This window comes from Nomascus leucogenys, chromosome 22a, assembly GCF_006542625.1.
Source record: "Nomascus leucogenys isolate Asia chromosome 22a, Asia_NLE_v1, whole genome shotgun sequence".
Classification (NCBI taxonomy): Eukaryota; Metazoa; Chordata; class Mammalia; order Primates; family Hylobatidae; genus Nomascus; species Nomascus leucogenys.
This window is the reverse complement of record NC_044402.1, coordinates 132,946,263-132,969,242: the sequence shown is the minus strand read 5'-3', so window position 1 is coordinate 132,969,242 and position 22,980 is coordinate 132,946,263. Positions and strand designations below refer to the sequence as shown.

Below are 22,980 nucleotides of genomic sequence, written 5' to 3'. Positions count from 1 at the left end.
CTATTTCACGGGATGGAAGCACCACAGTGTGTTTAACCAACCACCTGCTGAAGGAAGTGGGAGCAGCTTTCAGTTTTGGCTTTTATAAATAAAGCTGCTATGAGCATTCATGGGTAGGTTTTTGAGTGAACATGTGTTTTCATTCCTCTTGGATAAATGGCCAGGGCTGTATGTTGGTTGCATGTGTAGTTTTTGGAGAAACTACCAGCTTGTTTTGCAGATTGGCTGTACCATTTTGTGTCCACCAGCAAGCTGAGTGACTTTTTCAGCGTACTTGCCAGCATCTGGTGTTGTCACATTTTTTATTTCAGCCGTTCTGATAGCTGCGTAGTGGGAAGTTTCTTTCAATGCTCTTCTTATGATGACCTTAAGCGATCCTCAGCTATGATTTGCCCTGGTTTCCTAACTCAGGCCTGTAATCCTAGCACTTGGGGAGGGTGAGGCTGGAGGATTATTTGAGGCCAGGCTGGGCAACATGGAGAGACCTTGTCTTTACAAAAAATTAAAAAATCACTCAGGTGTGGTGGTGCACACCTTTTGTCTTAGCTATTCTGGAGGGTGAGATGGGAGAATCACTTGAGCCCAGGAGATCGAGGTTGCAGTGAGCCATGTTTGAGCCACTGTATTGCAGCCCAGGTGACAGAGTGATACCCTGTCTCAGGAAAAAAAAGAAAAACAGAAGAAGAAGAAATATCAATAAACGTGTGTGAAAAGGTGTCCACCAATGTAGAAGAGACCACACTGTGTGGTATCCCAGATCCCAGATTGGCCAAGATTTAAAAGTCCATCCCTAGGGAGCCGGCAGGAAGTGGAGGAACCAATAGGAGCATCGTTCTGAATGTTGAGCTGTGCACATCTCACGAGACAGCAGTTCTGTCCTGGGTAAGTGTCCTGGAGAAACTTGGCACATGTCCAGGAGGAAAGCACCAATGTGTACAAAGTGGCATTGTTTAAATAGCCAGACATTGAAACGGCCCCAAATGTTGATTGACAACAGAAAAGATAAAATGTCGCAGGGCATGGTGGCTCACGCCTGTAATCCCAGCACTTTCGGAGGCCGAGGTGGGCAGATCATGAGGTCAGGAGTTTGAGACCAGACTGACCAACATGGTGAAACTCCATCACTACTAAAAATACAAAAATTAGCCAGGCATGGTGGCAGGAACCTGTAATCCCAGCTACTCAGGAGGCTGAGGCAGGAGAATCGCTTGAACCTGGGAGGCAGAGGTTGTAGTGAGTTGAGATCGTGCCACTGCACTCCAGCCTGGGTGACAGAGGGAGACTCTGTCTCAAAAAAACAAAAAGAGAGAAGATAAAAAGTCAATTGTTTCATGATTGGAATGGTATTCAGCAATGGAAATAACCAGTTATAATATGCAACAGATTAAATGAATCTCACAGACAGAAAGCTGGACAAAAGATGCAAATCACAAAAGAATACATAGGATCCAACATATCTTTTATGTATATAAAGTTGAAATTAGGCAAAACTAAACTATATGAGGGATAAAACTTTGAAGAGGAAATGAGTATCAAAAAATTCAAGGACACCAGGTGCAGTGACTCATACCTGTAATCTCAGCACTTTGGGAGGCCAAGGTGAGAAAGATTGCTTGAGCCCAGGGGTTTGCAACCAGCCTGATCAACATAGGGAGACTCTAGAAAAAATTTAAACATTAGCTTTGTGTGGTGGCACATGCCTGTACTCCCAGCTACTTGCGAGGCTGAGATGGGAGGCTCACTTGAGCCAGAGTGTGAGGCTGCAGTGAATTACAATCCTGCCACCACACTCCAGCCTGGGTGGGAGAACAAGACTCTGTCTCTAAATAAACAAACAAAAACCAACAAACAAACCCAACAACTCAGTTTCCTTTGGCGACAAAGGAATGGGTATTGTTATGAACAGGGAAGGTATGGGGTGGGGTGGGGAGATCCTGGTCATCGTCCATTTCTTGATCCGGGTGGTGGTTTCTTCAGTGTTCAATTCTGTAATTATTCTTTAGGTCATAGTCCCAGTTAATCGGGAGGCTGAGGCAGAAGCATCAGTTGAACCCAGGAATTCAAGACTGCCGTGAGCTATGATTGTGCCACTGCACTCCAGCCTGGGTGACAGAAAGTGAGCATCTACTTATATTTAAAAAAAAAAATCTGATGATAGTTAATTGTAATTAGCAATTGACAAGGAATTTTGGTTATTTCTGTGACATACAATGTAATCATGGAGTGAAATGCCTGGTGAAATATTAGATTTTTAAGAGTTTTATCCACTGTTGGAATTTTCATAGACCTTGTCTATACAAAAATAAAAAAGTTAGCCAGGTGTGGTGGTGCACACAAAAAAGTTAGCACAGTAGGTGGTAGTCCTAATTACTCAGGAGGCAGAGACAGGAGAATCCCTTGAGCCCGGTAGGTCAAGGTGGCAATGAGCCAAGACCATGCCACTGCACTGTAACCTGGATGACAGAGCAAGTCCCTGTCTCAGAAAAAAAAAAGAAAGCTTCAGTTTAGATGTGAAATATATTTCAGAAGTAAAAATTAATAACTCTTTTAGATTTTCTAAGAGCAGATCTATACCTCAAGAAAACTTTGTTGTACTAACATAGGGGACCAAATTTTTAGGTGTTTTTTTTTTTCTTTTTTGAGAAAGAGCCTCACTCTGTCGCCCAGGCTGGAATGCAGTGGTATCATCTCTGCTCGCTGCAACTTCCGCCTCCCACGTTCAAGCAATTCTCCTGCCTCAGCCTCCCAGCTAGCTGGGATTACAGCCACCCGCCAACACACTCAGCTAATTTTTGTATTTTTAGTGGAGATGGGACTTCCCCATGTTGAGCAGGCTGGTCTCAAACTCCTGACCTCAAGATATCTGCCCGCCTCAGCCTCCCAAAATGCTGTGACTCTAGGCATGAACTACCACACGGGGCTGCAAATTTTTGGTTTTTTAATCAGAGTAGTTTTTTTTTCTTTTTCTTTTTCCTTCTCTTTCTTTCTTCTTTTTTTTCCTTCTAGATCCTAAGAGGACAATATCAATGTAAGTTGTTTTTTTTTTTTTTTTGAGATGGAGTCTCGCTCTGTTGCCCAGGCTGGAGTACAGTGGCACAACTTGACTCACTGAAACGTCTGCCTCCCAGATTCAAATTCAAGCGATTCTCCTGCCTCAGCCTCCAGAGCAGCTGGGATTTCAGGCATGTGCTGTCAGGCCTGGCTAATTTTTGTATTTTTAGTAGAGATGGGGTTTCACCATGTTGGCCAGGCTGGTCTCCAACTCTTGACCTCAAGTGATCCACCCGCCTTGGCCTCCCAAAGTCCTGGGATTACAAGCATGAGCCACCGTGCCCAGCCTCAGTGTAGTTTTAATATGAAAGCTCAATCCTTAGAAAGACTCATAAATAATTTCCTTCTAATTTTAGCCAACTTGATCACATACAAAAATTTCTTTCACAAATTCATCCTTCACAAACCTTTCATGACTTAGCAATTCCATGACAGGCCTAGACCTCTGCTTTGACTTAAACTTCCCCTTTATTAAGTAATAAGTCGTTTTATTTAGGACAGAAAATTTACAACACAAGATCCTTTGTCATTCCGAATTCTTTTTTTTTTTTTAACTGTTTTTATCAAAAATATATCTTCATACCTGTAACATTCTTCACATCTCTCTCCTACTTACTGGTTCCTTTCTGTCTTGTTTTTATTTAGCTCATAAATCCATATTTTGAGACAACATTGTATAATCTCCAAATTAGACAAAATTATTCCTTTATTTCCATAAAGAACACATTTTGGCCAGGTGCAGTGGCCCACACCTGCAATCTCAACAGTCTGGGAGGCTGTGGCAGAAGGATCACTGGAACCTAGGAATTCGAGACCAGGCTGGGCACCACAGCAGAATCCTATCTCTATTTTTCCTAATTTATAAAAAGTTCAAATAATTTTAAATATACAACAATACTAAATAAAGCAAAAACATGTTTTTACACATTTTAAATAATTTTTCTTATCAAAAATGCATCTTTTTTTGGTACACTTGGTCCACGGAATTGTATAGATTAATTAGAATTTTTAACTCTTAGCAACCTTAATTTCTAGTGAAAAACCAGGAAGCAAAAGAAAAAAATATTTTTTTCTTTTTTTTTTTTGTGATGGAGTTTCGCTCTTGTCACCCAGCCTGGAGTGCAATGGCGTGCTCTCAGCTCACTACAATCTCCACCTCTTGGGTTCTAGTGATTCTCCTGCCTCAGCTTCCCCAGTAGCTGGGATTATGGGCACCCGCCACAACACCCAGCTAATTTTTGTATTTTTAGTAGAGACAGAGTTTCGCCATGTTGGCCAACTGACTGTCACATATCAGTATTTTACAGACGAGAACCATTTATAATTTTAGAAACATCACTGTTTCATGTGTATCAGTACAACCCCAATATATTTGGTAGTTCTATAAAAGTTTAAGAAGCCACAAACACACTTATATTTATGTTTGGCAATTTATGTTTTTGTGTCTTTATCTTATTTGGAAATGACCCCTATATTTAATGAGTATCTGTCACTTAATGTAACATAACCTGACTTTAAGACTTCAAATTCTGGCTGGGTGCTGTGGCTCTTGCCTGTAATTCCAACACTTTAGGAGGCCGAGGCAGGCCGATCAACTGAGGTCGGGAGTTTGAGACCAGCCTGACCAACATGGAGAAACTCCATCTCTACTAAAAATTAGCTGGGCTTGGTGGTGCCTGCCTGTAATCCCAACTTGGGAGGCTGAGGCAGGAGAATCCCTTGAAGCCAGGAAGCCGAGGTTCTGATGAGCCGAGATCATGCCATTGCACTCCAGCCTGGGCAACAAGAGTGAAACTCCATCTCAAAAAAAAATTTCAAATTCCGACCAGGCGCAGTGGCTCACACCTGTAATCCCAGCACTTTGGGTGGCCAAGAGGGGAGGATTTCTTGAGACCAGGAGTTCGAGACCAGCCTGGCCAACATGGTGAAACCCTGTCTCCACTAAAAGTACAAAAATTAGCTGTGCATGGTGGCACATGCCTGTAGTCCCAGCTACTTGGCAGGCTGAGTCAGGAGAATCACTTGAACCGGGAGGCTGAAGTTGCAGTGAGCCGAGATCGCACTACTGCACTCCATCTTGGGCCACAGTGAGAGAATCTGCGAAAAAACAAACAAACAAACAAACAAAATCTCAAATTCTATGAAAAACTTATTTATAGACATTTATGCCATTTACAGTTACCTAATTTATATTTTTAACAACTATATCCTCATTAATTTTGAATACTGAGATATTACACAAAGCTAGTCCTCATTTCAGGTTATTTTCCTGTTCACAACTTTTGTAGCCTGTGACTCTCAGATGTTCACCTAAGAACCTTAAAATTAAATAAATAGGTATTTTGCCAGTAACTTGTAAGACAGAGCTGTTTTCATTAAAGTAGCAATACTAAATTAGTTTTATTTATCAAGGAGCTCCACAAACAAAGATCACTCTGTTTTTACGTTGGGTTTAAAGTTTTATGACCTTGAAGCATCTAGCAGAGACACGTATAATCCTATCTGACCCGCAAACCCAGGGGAAAATGTACACTGCAAATGCTAAAGATGGATGTGCACGGTGGCTCACGCCTGCAATCCCAGCACTCTGGGAGGCCGAGGTGGGCGGATCACTTAAGGCCAGGAGTTCGAGACCAGCGTGGCCTACATGGCAAGGCCCATTCTCTATTAAAAATACAAAACAATTAGCCGGGGGTGGTGAGGCGTGCCTGTAGTAGCATCTATTCAGGAGGCTGAGGCATGAAAATTGCTTGAACCTAGGAGGTGGAGGTTGCAGTGAGCCGAGACTGCACCACTGCACTCCAGCCTGGGTGACAGAGCAAGACTCTGTCTAAAAAAAAAAAGAAAGAAAGAAAAGAAGATGCTAAATATATTTTATTTTTATTTTATCAACAAATTTAAAACTAGCTTATTTATCAAAGATGTAGTTAAATCACGTGAACTAAAAGGTATTTGGGTTCATTTTTATGTTATATATGTATACATGTATTTATATATGTATGTGTGTATACATGTATGCATATACATACATAGATATGTGTGTGTATATATCTGTGTGTATATATATGTAATACATATTACATAATATATGTAATATATATACTACATATATATTTGAGATAGGGTCTCGCTCTGTCACTCAGGCTGGAGCGCAGTGGTGCAATCACAGCCCACTGCAGCCTCTACTTCTCGAATTAAAGTGATTCTCCTGCCTCAACCTCCCCACTAGCTGGGACTACAGGCACACACCACCAAGCCCAGCTAATTTTTGTATTTTTTTTTGGTAGAGATGGGGTTTTGCCATGTTGCTCAGGCTGGTCTGGGACTCCTAAGCTCAAGCAATCTACGCACCTTGACATCGCAAAGTGGTGGGACTAAAGACGTTTGACACCGCACCCAGCCTATGTACATATTTTTTTTAGAGATGGGGTATTGCTGTGTTGCTCAGGCTGGCCTCGAACTCCTGGTCTCAAGTAATCCTCCTGCCTCAGCCCCCTGAGTAGCTGGGAATACAGGCATGCTCCACCATGCCCTGCTCACTATATATTTTAACAAGTTTAATTTATCTTTTTTTCTTTTTTTTTTTTTTGAGACAGAGTCTCGCTCTGTCACCCAGGCTGGAGTGCAGTGGCATGATCTCAGCTCACTGCAGCCTCTGCCCCCACCGGTTCAAGTGATTCTCCTGCCTCAGCCTCCTATGTAGCTGGGAATACAGGTGCACACCACCAGCCCCAGCTAATTTTTTTATTTTTAGTAAAAATTGGGTTTTGCCATGTGGCCCAGGCTTGTCTCGAACTCCTGACTTCAGCTGATCCACCCGCCTCAGCCTCCCAAAGTGCTGGAATAACAGGCATGAGCCACCATGTCCGGCCACCCCGAATAGAATTCCTTAAGGGATGTCTAGCTGACTATGCCAGATTTCAACTTGGAGACACAACATACAACATGCAAAAACATACATACATAGAAACACAAATAAGACCTTATAGCTTTCATTTTAGAATTTTAGTCATGAGACAGCAAAACATTGTAATGTGGACTCACAGGTTTATAAAACACAGTTGGGTCCAAATGAGATTTCTAAGAAAATGGGAGAGGTCCCAAAGCTAAACTTTAAGATTTTCAGGGCCAGGCACTGTGGCCCATGCCTATAATCCAGCCACTATGGGAGGCTAAAGCGGGCATATCACCTGAGGTCAGAAATTGGAGACAAGCCTGGTCATGATGTTGAAACCCCGTCTCTACTAAAAATACAAAAAGTAGCCAGGTGTGGTGGCGTGCACCTGTAATCCTAGCTACTTGGGAGGCCGAGGCAGGAGAATTGCTTGAACCCAGAAGGCGGAAGTTGCAGTGAGGTGAGATCGCTCCACTGCATTCCAGCCTGGGCGACAACAGAGAAACTCCATCTCAAAAAAAAAAAAGATTGTCATTAGTCTTGATAAGCAATTTTATAAGGGCAGCAAACCAAAACTTTGGGTAAAACAGTTTAGTTTTCTTTTCTTTTCTTTTTTTGAGATGGAGTTTCGCTCTTGTTGCCCAGGCTGGAGTGTAATGGCTCAATCTCAGCTCACTGCAACCTCAGCCTCCAGATTCAAGCGATTCTCCTGCCTCAGTCTCTCAAGTAGCTGGGATTACACGCGTGCGCCACCACACCTGGCTAATTTTGTATTTTCAGTAGAGATGGGGTTTCACCATGTTGGTCAGACTGGTCTGGAACTCTTGATGCCAAGTGATCTACATGCCTTGGCCTCCCAAAGTGCTGGGGTTACAGGCATCAGCCACTGTGCCTGGCAAGCAGTTTAGTTTTCTGGTTTTTATTTTAATCTCTTTGAGCCCACCTTTATCCTATTTCAGTTTCAAATGAGATTAGGGATTAAATACTAACTGTTTAATTTTAGCTAGGACTGGCTGGATTTTGTACAAGAAACAAAATCTCTCAGCAGTTTTGAAAAGTCCAGTAACAGCCGGGCGCGGTGGCTCAAGCCTGTAATCCCAGCACTTTGGGAGGCCGAGGCGGGCGGATCACGAGGTCAGGAGATCGAGACCATCCTGGCTAATCCGGTGAAACCTCATCTCTACTAAAAATACAAAAAAAATTAGCCAGGCGAGGTGGTGGGCGCCTGTAGTCCCAGCTACTCGGGAGGCTGAGGCAGGAGAATGGCGTGAACCCAGGAGGCAGAGCTTGCGGTGAGCTGAGATCGCGCCACTGCACTCCAGCCTGGGCGACAGAGCAAGACTCCGTCTCAAAAAAAAAAAAAAAAAAAAAGAAAAGTCCAGTAACAAATTTCTCTTGTGTTTGCCACTCTCAGTTGCTTGACAGCTCCATGCCAGTGGGAAGCATTTTAGCAGTTTGTTCAGCTCTTCCTGGCCCCTGTGTAGCAGAGAAGCAGTTTTTATGCCAGAAACAGATATCCTTTTTATTATTGCTCTGAGCTCATGATTTTGACCTGTTTAATCTGAGGGCCTAACATTTATAAACATTTCTCTCATTCTGTTCTTTTCTAATATCAATCCTTCCATGGACTGTTCCATCACCCTAAGCAGCTGTTAGGCAAACCTGAATTTACATTTCCAAAAGGTATCTAGGTTGCTGTTTGCCATGGAGCTGTTGTAATTAATAGAGCCATTAATTTGAAAGCCCTTCAAGACCCCTTCCTTACTGATTTTTATGTTGGCTGGAGTGTGATATTATCAGTTTATCTTAATACCAGCAGAAATGTCAGCAGATTCCAAGTAGGCAGAAAAGAGAGAGAGAGAAGTAGACAACTTAGAAGGCTCTCCATTTAACTTTGTAGTTGGCAGTTTTAAAATTCAGTATTAGGAAAAAGCAAATTTGGGGAGTTCAAATGATTCCATTGATGGCCACTGATTTTGAAATGTGCACAGGGAAAGCCATTTAGCTGACTGGAGTCCCAGAAAATCTGGCATGCTTTAATGTCTGAGAATGCCGTTCCATTTCTTTTTAATTTCTGAGAAGCAAAGAAAATCCTATAAACCCTGTCAGGGACTGTCAGGAGTCTGGACCAGTGTTTTAGATGGTGGTGACACCCTAGGTTCTTTCAGTTGGCTTTCTCACACTCACCATATGTGTATTTTTTGAGACAATTCTCACTGTTAAACAGGCTTTAGTGCAGTGGCAAGACCACAAGTCATGGTAGACTTGACCTCCTGGACTCAAGCAATCCTCCCACATCAGCCTCCTGATAGCTGGGACTACAGGTGGGTGCCACCACACCCAGCTAATTTTTGTATTATTTGTAGAGGTGGGGTTTCATCATGTTGCCCAGGCTGGTCTCCAACTCCTTAGCTCAAGCCATTCTCTCACCTCGGCCTCCCGAAGTGCAAGGATTATAGGCGGGAGCCACCTCGAGGGGCAGACCCTCACCATGTGTATGTGTGTTTTAACATTTCCTATGGTGCTAAACTATTTATGTTTATTTTTGCTGTGGGATGATCAGAAGATGTTCAGGAACAGGCAAGAAAAAAAAAATGAGCCAAATCATTTACAGACGTGGGAAACCAAACCAAAATCAAACCAAAATCAGAATGCTCACAAAATTTCAACCAAGGCGTGCACATCAAACAAAATATTCAGCCAGACATGCAGAACCAAGAGTGAATTCACCAGAAAAGACTTGCCTCACAGACAGAACATTAATTCTGTAGAAATCAGAGTCCTCAAACCAGAAGGGCACTTTTCTTTACACCAGAAAGTGCTTGCCAAAAGCAAACAAGCAAAAAGAAAAAAAGAAAGAAATCCAACATTTATACTCCCAGGAGGGATGCAAGGTCCTTTGTTTAAGGGAGCCTTATAACCAAATCACATCCAGAATAAAGTAAAAAGGAACTGACCAAAGGGAGGGAGTCTGGGTATTTGAGGAGATTCACCAGAACAGAAAAGCGACTCCTGGAAAGGCAGTCTGCAGGGGGTTCAGTCACCGCTGCGTTAGATTCCAGGAGACTCTGATTCATCCAAGATGAATTCACTTGGGTCCCACTTCTGGCTTCACTATGTGACACTGCATAACAAATACAGAAAGACTCAAATAAAATGGACTTTCTTTGGAAATAGGTATTGCTTGGGAATAAGCAGGCCACAGGAAAGTACATGTGAATTTAGGGAGGTGAAGGAAGACAAAGGTTTTTAAAGGAAAATGGAGGATCACAGGATTGTTTTGAGATATTTATCCTTGGCTACAAGGATCAAGGGTATGTGTGGCACCAGTCTGAGGTTGGACAGATGGTTGCTGGGCAGATGTCCTTGCAGAAATATTTTTTGATGAAAGGTTAGGAAGGCCTTTGTGCAAGGTGGAACTGGAGCCTGGACCACTGGCATCACCCACTCACCCACAGCCTCAGCTTCCCTTTTGGAGACACTGCAGGGGAGCCAAGGAGCTGGGCCTCGGACCCCTCTTTATTGGCAGTCTGTGCAGGGTGACCAGGACTGTGTGGTCAGAGGCTAAACCCACGTCACCTCCTATTGGCCATGATTGCTCTGCTCTGGGTCAAATGTGCATTGGTGCCATGGGGGCCGCACTCGCAGCCCCAGGCCTTCTTCTGGCAGGGCTCTCCGTTGCTCTTCCTGGATCAGGAACTGGGGGAAGAGAGCGAGGCCAACCAGAAGCCCAGACGCCCTGGGGAGAGTTGATCCTGGACAGCGGTTCCCAGGAGGACAAGGAAGTTCCCTGGTGAAGATGCGCAGGCGCTATGCAGGCAGCCCCAGGCACTCCATCAGGGCTCCCTTATCCTTTAGGAGGAGTCCTCCCCGGGCGGTGCTCCAGGGCTGTGGGCTGGGGCATGACGGCCCCCAGCTGCGTAGCTCCAGCCCCTTTCTAGCCGGCTGGTGGGCAGCTCGTAGTGGGGACGCGGGATCAGAAGGGACCCCTCCCGGGAGTACCCGCTGCCCTTACTGGTCCTGGGACACGGCTGGACCCCGCGGGCTGGCAGCTCGGCGGCAGAAAAGGCAGCGGGCGCTGGGAGACAGCGGCTGCCCACGCAGCTCTGCTCAGGCTGAGGCTCTGGTTTCGATCGGGCCCGCTAGGCCAGGCCCTGCTCCGGTGCGCACCTGCCGGGTAAATGGCGCCGAATCCCTGCAGCCGTTGCCACCATCGCGGCCGCTGCGCGGAGCCTCCCGACTTCGTCTGCTTGCGCCCCGCGGGAGGTGAAACTTCATCCAAGTTTGGGTTCTGGGGAGAACCTACTGAAGCCAGGAGTGGCTCGGGTCGGGGTCACAGACTGGGAGTGGGGGTGGGTGGGGGAACGGAGCCGGTCTCCATCAGGGCCGTCCAGGGGGTGGGCTGTGTATCCACGACCCTGGGGCGTTGGCGCTCGCCCCTGGGGAAGGAGCGGGTAGGCCGTCGGGCCACCGAGCAGAAGGAGCCAGCGGTCGGGGTTGGAGTGGTCGATCCTGCGGATTTTAAAGGAAAATGGAGGATCACAGGATTGTTTTGAGATATTTATCCTTGGCTACAAGGATCAAGGGTATGTGTGGCACCAGTCTGAGGTTGGACAGATGGTTGCTGGGCAGATGTCCTTGCAGATGTCCCTTGCAGGGACAAAGTTTGGTTCTTTGGCCGCTTTGTGGAGCCTCTGTCGGTGTCCAGCGCGGAAAGCTGAAAGTGCAGCATAGACGCGCTCCTGACCGCACCTCCTCACTCCAGCCTCCGCTCCTTCTCCCCCATTCTGGCCGGCCTTGGCTGGGGCAGGTCCTGGACCATAAAGGCGAAGGGAAGAGGGACGGCCTTTCAATGAAGGCCCATTACGTGCCAGGCCCCGTGCCCGGCGCCTCCCCCTTCCCATCAGGGCCCTCCCAACCCAGGGACCCGCACGTGTGTGCAGGGAGGGGGACGGGGAGAAGACACCACTGTGCACGCGGGAGTGGTGGCCCCGCCGAGCCCTCTTGGTCCCTGGTTTCCCCAGTGAATGAGGCCCGCGGCTGGGGCCTCTGCACCCAGGCCTGTGTCTCTCCTCGCGGTGCCCGGGAACCCCTTCGGGCTGCGGCATCTCAAGAGCCTGCCTTTGTCTTTCCCGCAGCTGAGGCGCCAGGGGCCACGCGAAGGCTCACGAGGAGGCCGGCGGCCACGCGCATCCCGTAGCCCAGGTGGCCCAGGGCTGCACCCCGGCAGCCTCGGCGCCATGGAGTCCTGGTATTCGCTGATGGCGCACTACGATGAGTTCCAGGAGGTCAAGTATGTGAGTCACTGCGGCGCAGGGGGCGCTTGCGGGGCCTTTCTGCCCGCAGGCCACCCGGCCCAGGCCGGGCTGCAGCGCTGGAAGCGGCGCGAGGTGAGCCTGCTGTCGGGCTGGTGTTTGCAGCCAGCCTCTCTGCTCCATCCTGGCGGCTGTGCTGGTGCTCAAGTACCTGGGACCGGTCGCGGCCGGCGGCGGCGCCTGTCCTGAAGGCTGTCCTGAGCGCAAGCCTTCGCGTGCGCCGCTCGCTTCTTGGCCGCCAACCTGGACTCCAGCACCGACCCATGCCAGGACTTCTACTCGTTCGCCTGCGGCGGCTGGCTGCGGCGCCACGCCATCCCCGACGACAAGCTCACCTATGGCACCATCGCGGCCATCGGCTAGCAGAACGAGGAGCGCATGCGGCGCCTGCTGGCTCGGCCCACGGGTGGACCCGGCGGCGCTGCCCAGCACTAGGTGCGCGCCTTCTTCCGCTTGTGCCTCGAGATGCGCGAGATCGAACGACTGAACCCGCTGCCCGTGCTGGAGGTCATCGAGGACTGCGGGGGTTGGACTTGGGCGGCGCGGCGGAGCCCCCGGGGGTCGCTGCGCGATGGGACCTCAACTGGCTGCTGTAAAAAAGTGCAGGGCGTGTACAGCGTCGCCGCGCTCTTCTCGCTCATGGTCAGCCTGAACGACAGGAACTCTGCGCTACGTCATCCGTGTGAGTGCGCGACCGGAGCGCCCCGCCAGCTGCCGTAGACCGGGCGCGCAGTGGCCTTGCCCAGGGGTCCCTGAGCGCGGGAGGAGGGTGCGCGAGAGGAGAGGAAGGGAAAGCAGGGGAGGGGAGGGACGGCACAGTGGCCGCGCGTGGGAGGAAGTCGTAAGTAATTTCCCTGGGGTAACTGCGGTGTTCAGTGGAGCAGCTGGAGCAGCCAGAGCAGCCATTTCCTAGCCCTCTGTCAGGCAGTGGCGAGGGGGTGGGGTGCGCGGCAATATATTCAATCTTATGTACAAAGCATTTGAGGTCGAGTTGAAGAAACAACTTGAAGAATGGTCTCGCAGCAATTACAAACAAATACCCTTCAGCAATTACAAGAAGGCTTTCAATGACTGAACCCGAATACTTGGTTGTCTGGGTTAAACATACGCATTTGGGTGATGGCCGCTAGATTCTTTTTTGTATCTGATTGCTAGGCTTCTGCAAATGGCTCTGTACTGCCACCCGAAGCATCTATGACCAGGGAAGAATGATAGAAGCTTATCTGGCATTGGATAACCAGCAAGCTCTAAGAATTAAAGAAGGGGGAGATGTGGGGGATGCACGACAATATATTCAAACTTATGTACAAGGCATTTGAGCTCGAGGCATGGAAAAATACTGAGGCACTGTGTATACGCTGTTTGTGCGTGAGAATGTAACTCCTTGATCCTGAAAACAGGACAAGGAGTGGAATGTGTGATAAGGAGCGCTGAAAACAGCCTCCTAGGAATGTGGTCTGAGTGCTTTTACAAGGCCATATGTGCCTCATGACCCCACGGCAAAAACCCATCTGGTGGATGTTTGTAGTTTAACAAGCCCTCTAATAAATACTTGGCGCATGGATTTTGGGGCGGCACTCTCTCAGAGGAGTTGCCCCCTGCCCCGCTCAGCTGGAATTGTCTGAGTACTTCATTCTCTGGCGTTCACAGCAGCTACAAGCTGCAAGTGGTGACCCCAACGTGACCACCTTGAAATTACGCGTGGAGCAGCAGATCGACTCATCAACTTTTGGTACTAAAGATACCAAAAATTAGCTGGGCGTGGTGGCGGGTGCCTGTAATCCCAGCTACTCAGGAGGCTGAGGCAGGAGAATTGCTTGAACCCTGGAGGCAGATGTTGCGGTGAGCCAAGATCGCGCCATTGTACTCCAGCCTGGGCAATAAGAGCGAAACTCTGTCTCAAACAAAACAAAACTCATGCTAAGGAAAGAGCATATTTTTGAGCAGAAGTTTGAAAATATTTCTTTGACACTTGATTTTGGGGTAAACAGTGTATTAGACTCATAAACACTCATACCTACACAGGAAAAGGAAGCTTGAGAACAGAATGATCTAATTTCAGAATAATCTTCTTCTTCTTCTTCTTTCTTCTTCTTCTTCTTCTTCTTCTTCTTCTTCTTCTTCTTCTTCTTCTTCTCTTCTTCTTCCTCTTCCTCCTCCTTCTTCTTCTTCCTTCTCCTCCTCCTCTCCTTCTCCTTCCTCTTCCTCCTCTTCTTCCTTCCTCTCCTTCCTCCTCCTCTTCCTCTTCCTCTTCTTCTCTTCTTCTTCCTCTTCCTTTTCTTCCTCTTCTCCTTCTTCTTCTTCCTCTTCCTCCTCCTTCTTCTTCCTTCTCCTCCTCCTCTTCTTCTTCCTTCCTCTTCCTCTTCCTCTCCTGCTTCCTCTTCCTCCTCTTCTTCCTTCCTCTTCCTCTCCTTCCTCCTCTTCCTCTTCCTCTTCTTCTCTTCTTCCTCTTCCTTTTCTTCCTCTTCCTCTTATTCTTCTTCCTCTTCTCCTTCTTCTTCCTCTTCCTCTTCCTCCTCCTTCTTCTTCCTTTTCCTCCTCCTCCTCTTCTTCTTCCTTCCTCTTCCTCTCCTTCCTCTTCCTCTTCCTCTCCTTCCTCTTCCTCTTCCTCCTCTTCTTCCTTCCTCTCCCTCTCCTTCCTCCTCCTCCTCTTCCTCCTCCTCTTCTTCCTTTTCCTTTTCTTCCTCTTCCTCTTATTCTTCTTCCTCTTCTTCCTCTTTTCCTTCTTCTTCTTCTTCCTCTTCCTCTTCCTCCTTCTTCTTCCTTCTCCTCTTCCTCCTCCTCTTCTTCTTCCTTCCTCTTCCTCTTCCTCTCCTCCTTCCTCTTCCTCTTCCTCCTCTCCTTCCTTCCTCTTCCTCTTCCTCTCCTCCTTCCTCCTCTTCCTCTTCTTCTCTTCTTCCTCTTCTTCCTCTTCTTCCTCTTCTTCTTCTTCTTCCTCCTCTTCCTCTTCCTCCTTCTTCTTCCTTCTCCTCTTCTTCTTCTTCCTTACTCTTCCTCTTCCTCTTCCTCTCCTTCTCCTTCCTCTTCCTCCTCTTCTTCCTCTTCCTCTTCCTCTCCTCCCTCCTCCTCCTCCTCTTCTTCCTCTTCTTCCTCTTCTTCCTCTTCCTCCTCTTCCTCCTCTTCCTCCTCTTCCTCTTCTTCCTCTTCTTCTTCCTTTCTTCTTTCTTCTTCTTTCTTCCTTTCAATGGAGTTTCACTCTCATCACCCAGGCTGGAGTGCAATGGTGCGATCTCAGCTCACTGCAACCTCTGCCTCCCGGATTCAAGCGATTCTCTTGTCTCAGCCTCCTGAGTAGCTAGGATTACAGGCACGGGCCACCACACCTCGCTAATCTTTGTATTTTTAGTAGAGACAGGGTTTCACCATGATGGCCAGGCTGGTCTCAAACTTCTGACCTCAAGTGATCTGCCTGTCTCGGCCTCCCAAAAGGCTGGGATTACAAGCATGAGCCACAATGCCTGGCCAGAATAATCTGTTTTTAAAACGTCTTCACTTTTAAAATATGGAAGTCTTTGGGTGTGAGGGCTCATGTAAAACCTGAACATGCAGCACCTCCACATTGGTTAGAAAGGAACTTTCTAACCCACTGGCAACTGGGAAGATAGAAATATACTAGCCGGATTTTACCAAAACCTTTGCATATTTGGTGGATGGAATGTAACATGAGTATGATGATTTAGTAAGGCCAGCTAATGGTGTCTACCTTCTGTTCACCTCCCATATTTTTATGACAGCCACTAAAACCTAGAATTAAAAAAGAAAAAAAAACTGTCCTGAGAGAGCCAGGTCCTCAAATACATGGATATATTTTTCCAGACAGGGTCTTGCTTTGCTGCCCAGGCTAGAGTGCAGTGGAGCAATCTTCTTTCACTGCAGCCTCGACCTCCCTGGGCTCAGTTGTTGTTTTTGTAGAGACGGGATCTCACTATGTTGCCCAGGCTATTCTCGAACTCCTGAACTCAAGTGATCCTACCCCCTCTTCCTGCCAAAGTGCTGTGATTGCAGGTGTTGAGCCACCATGCCTGCCAAATAGATGTTTTACAATGTTAAATAATTTTCATATGCAAGGAAGCATTCAGTCATACTAATATTTCTAGTGAGCACAAAATGCTTGCTTTTTTTTTTTTTCTTAAGACAGAGTGGCTCTGTTGCACAGGCTGGAGTGCAGTGGTATGATCTCAATTCACTGCAACCTCCCAGGTTCAATCAATTCTCCTGCCTCAGCCTCCCAAGTAGCTGGGATTACAGGTGCCGACCACCACGCCCGACTAATTTTTGTAGTTTTAGTAGAGACCGTGTTTTAGTTTAGACCAGTTTTAGTTTCACCATGTTGGCTGGGCTGGTCTCACACTCCTCACTTCAGGTGATCCTCCCACCACAGCCTCCTGAGTAGCTGGGACCACAGGCATAGGCCACGAGGCTTGGCTAATTTTTGTATTTTTTGTAATAGTGTAAAATTTGCTGGAAAATGTGGTTGATTTCACCTTTAATTCTTTTCAGCTGGATGCGTGGCTCACGCCTGTAATCCCAAATTTCGGGAGGCCAAGGCGGGTGGATCACCTGAGGTCAGGAGTTCGAGACCTGCCTGGCCAATATGGTGAAACCCTGTCTCTACTAAAAATACAAAAACTAGCCAGGCATGGTGGTGCACACTTGTTAACCCCTGGCTACTTGGGAGAGTGAGGCAGGATAATGGCTTGAACCCGGGAGGCAGAGGTTGCAGTGAGCTGAGACAAGGTCATTGCACTCCAGCCTCAAATAAAATTCTTTTCAATGTTCTTTTGGGGCAGGTGTGGTACTCACCAAGCATGGCTGTGTTGGGATGGGTGCTCCCGAATGCTTTCGGACGGAGATCAGAAACACCTGGAGTCAGTTCCTTCCCCAGCTCTCACCTCTACCTGCTACCCTCTACCACCCCCACCATCCACCCAAAAGACAAGACCCTTCTTCTGGCAGCAGCCAGAGTACTTATTTTCCACCCAGGGCGGGTCACAGCCCTCTTCAAAGACCTCCAACCACATCCCTCTACTCAGACTTCAAACTCCCCAACACTACCCACCCTCTTGACCGCTCAGATTTACCCCTCTACCCACACACCCTCTGATCCAGCCCTTGGCCTCCCAGAGCACCTGCTGGCACTGCCCCAGGGCCTTGGCACTGCTGTTCTGCCTTGCTCAAGCCCCACTCTGTTTAGGTCTCCTGCTCAATCATCTGCTCCTCAGCAGCCCCTCCTGGCCTGCGTTATCCACCCCTCCAGACACTGTGCCCACAGGCACTAATGATTTTCCTCCTAGGAAGTAGTACTGGCATTACATTGTCTAACACTTCCTTTTATTATTTATTTATTTTTAAAATTTATTTATTTATTTTTGAGGCAGAATCTCGCTCGGTCGCCCAGGCTGGAGTGCAGTGGCATGACCTCAGCTCGCTGCAACCTCCGCCGCCCGGGTTCAAGCGATTCTCCTGCTTCAGCCTCCTGGATAGCTGGGACTACAGGCGCATAGATAAGGGGTTTCACCGTGTTAGCCAGGATGGTCTCCATCTCCTGACCTCGTGATCCGCCCACCTCGGCCTCCCAAAGTGCTGGGATTACAAACACTTCCTTTTATTATTGCTTTGTCTCCTGGGACAGCAGAGGCCCTGGGGAGGCAAGGGAGTCTTCCTTGTTGAGAAATCTATGCCCAGTGTCCAGATGTCTGGGGAGGGACCTTTGGCTCTCGACCGCTGCCCTGCACCCAGGGCTTCCCAGGAGCTCCTTGGATCTCAGTTGGGTGCTGAAATTGGCATTTGGGAGTATGGAACATCTGAGAAGTTGTGATTTGGGGAAGCCTCTGCCATGAGGCAGAGGCCCCCTTGGGGGGGTACAGGGGTGTGGAATTAGCTTAGTGGGGGGCAGCCGAAGGCTGTGTCAAAATCCCCCTGGGGATCCCCACGCCAGGAGCCTCCTTGGCCAGCAGGGTGGCAGGAAGCCACCCTTCTCCAGGTGTCCTGAAGATCCCGAGTCCTCAAGTCCCACAAGTGATTCAAGGACTGAAGCAAAGATCAGCGGGGCGCGGGGTCTGGGTGCTTCTTTTCCCCGGGAAGGGAGCCTGCCTGGTACCCACTGGGCTGTAGGTGGGGGCTGGGTGGCCTAAGCCCCCTCCTTTCCTGGGGTGCAGGCAGCCACAGGGCACAACCTGCAGTCCCTGGGGTTGGGGCAGGGAGTCTGAGAGCAGCCAAGGGGCAGGTTTGGTGTCATGGGCTCAGTCCCCAGAGCGCACGGGGAGGTGAAGGTTCCATGGCAGGACATCTGTACAGGAACTCCAGGGATGACGACTCGGGGTGGAGGCCGGGCAGGACGACAGGAGGTGGGGAGCAGGAGAACTCCGGGATGGGGAAGCAGGAGCCCCAGGGACGGGACACTCAGGGAGCAGTGGCCGTCTCCAGCAGCAGCAGGGTCCCGGCCAGCAGAGGCAGCGAAGCGGGGACCGCGGACGGCCCCGGGTGCGCGGCGTCGGTGGTGCCGGCGTGGGGCGCCAGGTCGCAGGCCTTGTAGGGCTCCAGGCAGGCAGCGAAGGCCATGACGTGCGCTATGAAGCTCTGCTCTTGCACGCCGTGAACCAGGTGCGCCTGCGGGCCGCGCGTGAACACTGCCACGTCCTCGCCTGCGTGGGTCTCTCTGTCCAGGGGCACTGCTGACTGCTGCCGATACTCGGGGCTCCCTGGGAGGAGGGTTCAGTTCCGGTAGGAGGGTTCAGTTCCAGACAGACAAGAGGTGACCCCTTCCCGCCAGCCCCCCATCCTTGGCACCCTGGTCCCCCTCAGGGGGCCACCCCGCAGCACTCACCGCTCTCGCTCTCGGTAACATCCGGCCGGGCGCCGTCCTTGAGCACATAGCCCGGACCGTTTCCGTATAGGAGGACCGTGTAGGACTTCCTGTCCCGGGCCTTGCCAGGGGCCAGCCCTGCAGAGAGAGGGGTCCCTGTGGTTGAGCTGAACACAGCTGTGGAGTGTCTCCCACGTGCTCGGCACCGCCACTTTTTGCCTGGTCAGGGGCTTAGTCCTCAGGAGACCCTACAGGGCTGGTGCCAGCATTACTTCCATTTGACAGAGGAGGAGACTGAGGCTCGGATTTCACCCATGTGATTGATGCAGCAGCACCTGCCACTCTCCCCAGGCCTACCGAAGATGGAGCTCCCTCGCAGGGGGTAGCCTCCGAAGGAGAAGACGTGGGAGTGGTCAGCGGTGACGAGGGTCAGCGTGTCCTCCTCGCTGGTGAGCTGGCCCGCCCTCTCAATGGCGTCGTCGAACATGACCGTCTCAGTCAGTGCCCGGTAAGCCCTGCTTTCATGATGACCATGGTCGATGCGACCGCCTGCAGGAAGGCCAGAGCGGGGAGATGCTGAACCTGCCCTGCTCCAACCCCCAACCCCCACTCCCCAGGGGCCACCACGCACCCTCCACGAAGAGGAAGAAGCCGCAGGGGTTCCTGCTCAGCAGATGCAGGGCAGCCTCCGTCATCTCCACCAGGGAGGGGTCCAGTGTGGAGTCTCGGTGGATCTCGTATTTCATGTCTCCGGGCCCAAAGAGACCTGCGGGACAAGGGGTCCCGTGGTGACTGGCAGGCTGGGGGTGGGAGGGTGCTGGCGGATGTGCACACAGGCTCAGAAGGTGCCATCTGAGGGATGCCAGGGCAGGAAGGGGGTCATTACCCATGAGATGGGTCACAGACGGGTCCAGGGAAGCCTGCATGAGCTCAGTGCGATTCCACACGTACCGGGCACCCTGTAGGGAGGGAGAGAGCCAGGCCTCAGCCCACAGTCCTGAGCCCCACACCTCTGCCCTCCCCTTGCTGTGCCCCCCGCACCCGCCAGCCCCCATCACCTGGTGCTTTGCCAGCCATTCCTGCACCAGATTCTTCCCGTCCAGCCTGGTCCCACCTTGGCTGTAGTCATCTGGGTACTCAGGGTCTGGGGTCCCCATGGGAAACATGTACTTTCGGCCTCCACCTAGGATCACCTGGGAACAGAGGATGGGGCAGGTGGATTTGGGGACCTGGCTGGCCCCGTGCCCCCTCCTCATGCACAGCCCCTGACACCCCTCTCCAAGGCTGTGGGAATGGCCCAGCCTAGGCTGCGCCTTCTACGCCCACAACCCCACCTCCAGACCCTGCTGGCCTGGATAAGGCTTTTGGTTGCCTGGGTCTGAGCTGGTGCCCCCTGCTACTCTCTGCCCAGCCCCAGCCCTTGGCCCTGGGGTCACACGTCAATGTCCATGTTGGAGATGAGCTGCGTGGCGATGTCCCTGCAGCCCTCCCGGCGGGCCGAGGCAGGCATGTCGGCGTCCGAGTACCAGTTGCGGTTCACCGTGTGGGCGTAGGCGCCGGCTGGCGAGGCATGCTGCACCCGTGTGGTGGTTACCACTCCCACTGACTTTCCTGAGGGTGTCAGAGGTCAGGATATGTGACCGAGGTCTGTGACCTGGCCGTGACACAGCATCGGGCCCCAGCTCACCTGCTTTCTTGGCCCGATTCATCACGGAGATGACCTCGTTGCCGCGTGTTGTGTTGCACTGGTTAAAGCGGGCGGCTGCACTCAAGCCGATGGTCTGGAAGTTGCTCTTGACCCCGCACAGGTAGGCCGTGGCTGTGGCTGCGCTGTCTGGCACATGCTTGTCTACACTGTATGTCTGGGGACAGAGACACTCTGAGCTCTTCTCTGGGGCAGACACACAGACCCTGATCTCTGTCCTCTGGGATTCCAACTGCCTCCAGCTCCTTACTCGAGCCCCAGCTGTTGAGGGTCCCTCCCTCCTACCACACTCCATAGCCAGGATTCCCCTTCTCTGCTTGGAGGACTCTGAGGTGGCCCAGCACTTACCTTGGACAGAGCCACGTATGGGAAGCGGTCCATGGCCAGGAAGGTCTCAGTCCCCAGTTTGCCCTTCTTCTGCCCTTTTAGGATCCTGGCAGCTGTCACTGTAGACACTCCCATCCCTGAAGGAGCAGAAGTGTGTGAGGCTTTGTCCCCAGGGTTGTCCTGGAAGCACCGAGGGTCCAGGCGCTGGGGCTGTGAGGGCTGCGGGGCTGGAAGGCCTTGCTCACTCACCGTCGCCCAGGAAGAGGATGAGGTTCTTGGCGGCTGTCTGTGCAGGCTGCAGCTTCTTGGCGGCACCCAGGGCCTCGGCTGCCTGGCGGTTCCAGAAGTCCGGGTTCTCCTCCTCAACTGGCCAGGGGGAGAGCGAAGATCAGGTCAGCCTGGGCTGGGGGTGCCCTGTGTGTGTGTGCGTGTGTGTGTAGGGGCAGCTGGGGGAGCCTCATTACCTGGGATGATGCCGAGGGAGAGCTGTAGCCTGAGGCCCAGCAGCCGCAGCACGCAGGGCCCCCACATGTCTGGAGGGCAGCAGGACAGTGGCGAGGCGGGAATTCTGGGTTTAGAGTATGAGCTGCACTCCAGGCTGCCTGGGTTTAAATCAGGGAGAACCGTGTCCCGGCTTCTCCCCTTGTTGCCACCTTGACCCTGCCCAGACTCTTGACCTGAAGCCACACTGGCTGAAGGGAGTGGCAGGGTGTGGCTGGGCTGGGCCGGGCTGGGGCTGGGGTCCTGAGAAAGGCAGCTCAGGTTGGGACCAGGTATCCCCCAGGGAAGGGTGCGGTATTGGGTACAGATGCCATTTGGGTGAGTGTGGTGTGCCTCCTGCAGCCAGGAGCCCCTCCCCTAACCCCTGCTCACTGTGTCTTGTGTGGAACAAGATACCCTGTCATTGGTTCATTCACCCATTTTTTTCTATATTTCCCAGAAGCTGGGGCCAGGCTCTGTTCTGGTGTCGAGAGGAGGGGAGGCTGGAAGCACACAGTCTGGGCCAGGGCCTGGGTTCAGTCTCCTGATGCCAGGAGCCTGGGCCCTGTGGGAAAGGGGCACATGGGGGGCTTTGCTGCTCTGGCACCCCCTTGCTCCATCATCTTACCTTGGCCTGGACAGGTGGGGCTGGCAGGAATCTGGGCCCAGAGCTCCAGGGCTGTGGGCAGCTGTGGGGCCAATGGTGACAACACTGAATGGGGCCGGGCCAGTCCTGCCCATTGCTCACATGTTGTGTTTGATAGTATATGTGTTTGTGTGGGTGCACTTGCACTAATGTTTGGACGATGCAGGTGGGGGAGAGTCCACCCCAGCCCAACCACAGCAGCTGCTTCTGCACTCATGCCTGCTCGCCCCTAGCCCCAGGCTTGGCCCCCAGAACCCAGGGGACCTCACCTGCTGCTCAGCCTCTGCCTTCCCTGCCCCACTCCCCACCACCCCCACGGGCCTCCCCTCAGGCCGAGCTTTCTGGGGTCCTCCTGCCTGCCCCCCGCCTGGCTTCCTGCTGGTCGTCCTGGGGCTCTCAGGGAAGATGTCACCCTCATGGGGACATTCCTGCCTCCTGCTTATTGCTCCCTTAGTTCCTTCTACCTCCTGCTTCATCTTGCTGAGTTAGGAAATTTCTGGGCTAAAGGTCAGAGGAGACTCACTAACGGGCAGGCCCTTAATTAATTCATTGATTCACTCTAAAGTCAAGGCCAGTCAGGAGCTTTTGCCGCCAACCCAAACTTATTTTTCAAGCTCGAATCTTTTGGTTTTGGAGACAGGGTCCCATTCTGTCAGCCAGGTTGGAGTGCGATGGCTGAGTTACGGCTCCCTGCAGCTTCGGACCTCCCAGGCTCAAGCAATCTTCCCACCTCAGCCTCTCACGTAGCTGGCACCA

The 22,980-nt window shown here is 50.9% G+C and overlaps 1 protein-coding gene and 1 pseudogene across 1 annotated transcript; one reads left to right on the top strand and one right to left on the bottom strand.

Moving 5' to 3' along the window:
- Nucleotides 1-12,186: 12,186 nt before the first annotated feature.
- LOC100605925 lies at nucleotides 12,187-13,174 on the top strand (annotated as a pseudogene).
- A 4,396-nt stretch (nucleotides 13,175-17,570) lies between these two features.
- Nucleotides 17,571-21,892, bottom strand: LOC115832346 (alkaline phosphatase, germ cell type). Its single transcript, XM_030802781.1, has 11 exons — nucleotides 21,563-21,892; nucleotides 21,348-21,464; nucleotides 21,120-21,235; nucleotides 20,754-20,928; nucleotides 20,505-20,677; nucleotides 20,125-20,259; nucleotides 19,953-20,025; nucleotides 19,698-19,832; nucleotides 19,424-19,615; nucleotides 19,088-19,204; nucleotides 17,571-18,962 (listed from the first exon to the last, which is right to left on the bottom strand). Exons 1-11 carry the CDS (start codon nucleotides 21,627-21,629, stop codon nucleotides 18,664-18,666), a joined length of 1,599 nt encoding a protein of 532 aa, XP_030658641.1. The 5' UTR covers nucleotides 21,630-21,892; the 3' UTR covers nucleotides 17,571-18,663.
- Between the last annotated feature and the right edge of the window lie 1,088 nt (nucleotides 21,893-22,980).

Bases quoted from the DNA above. Each gene is read 5' to 3' on its own strand.
- LOC115832346 (XM_030802781.1), bottom strand. From the start codon at position 21,629: ATGTGGGGGCCCTGCGTGCTGCGGCTGCTGGGCCTCAGGCTACAGCTC. The intron at 19,833-19,952 runs GTAATGACCCCC...CTTGTCCCGCAG, and splicing joins GTCTGTGACCCATCTCATGG to GTCTCTTTGGGCCCGGAGAC. The intron at 19,616-19,697 runs GTGCGTGGTGGC...GCCTTCCTGCAG, and splicing joins CTTCTTCCTCTTCGTGGAGG to GCGGTCGCATCGACCATGGT.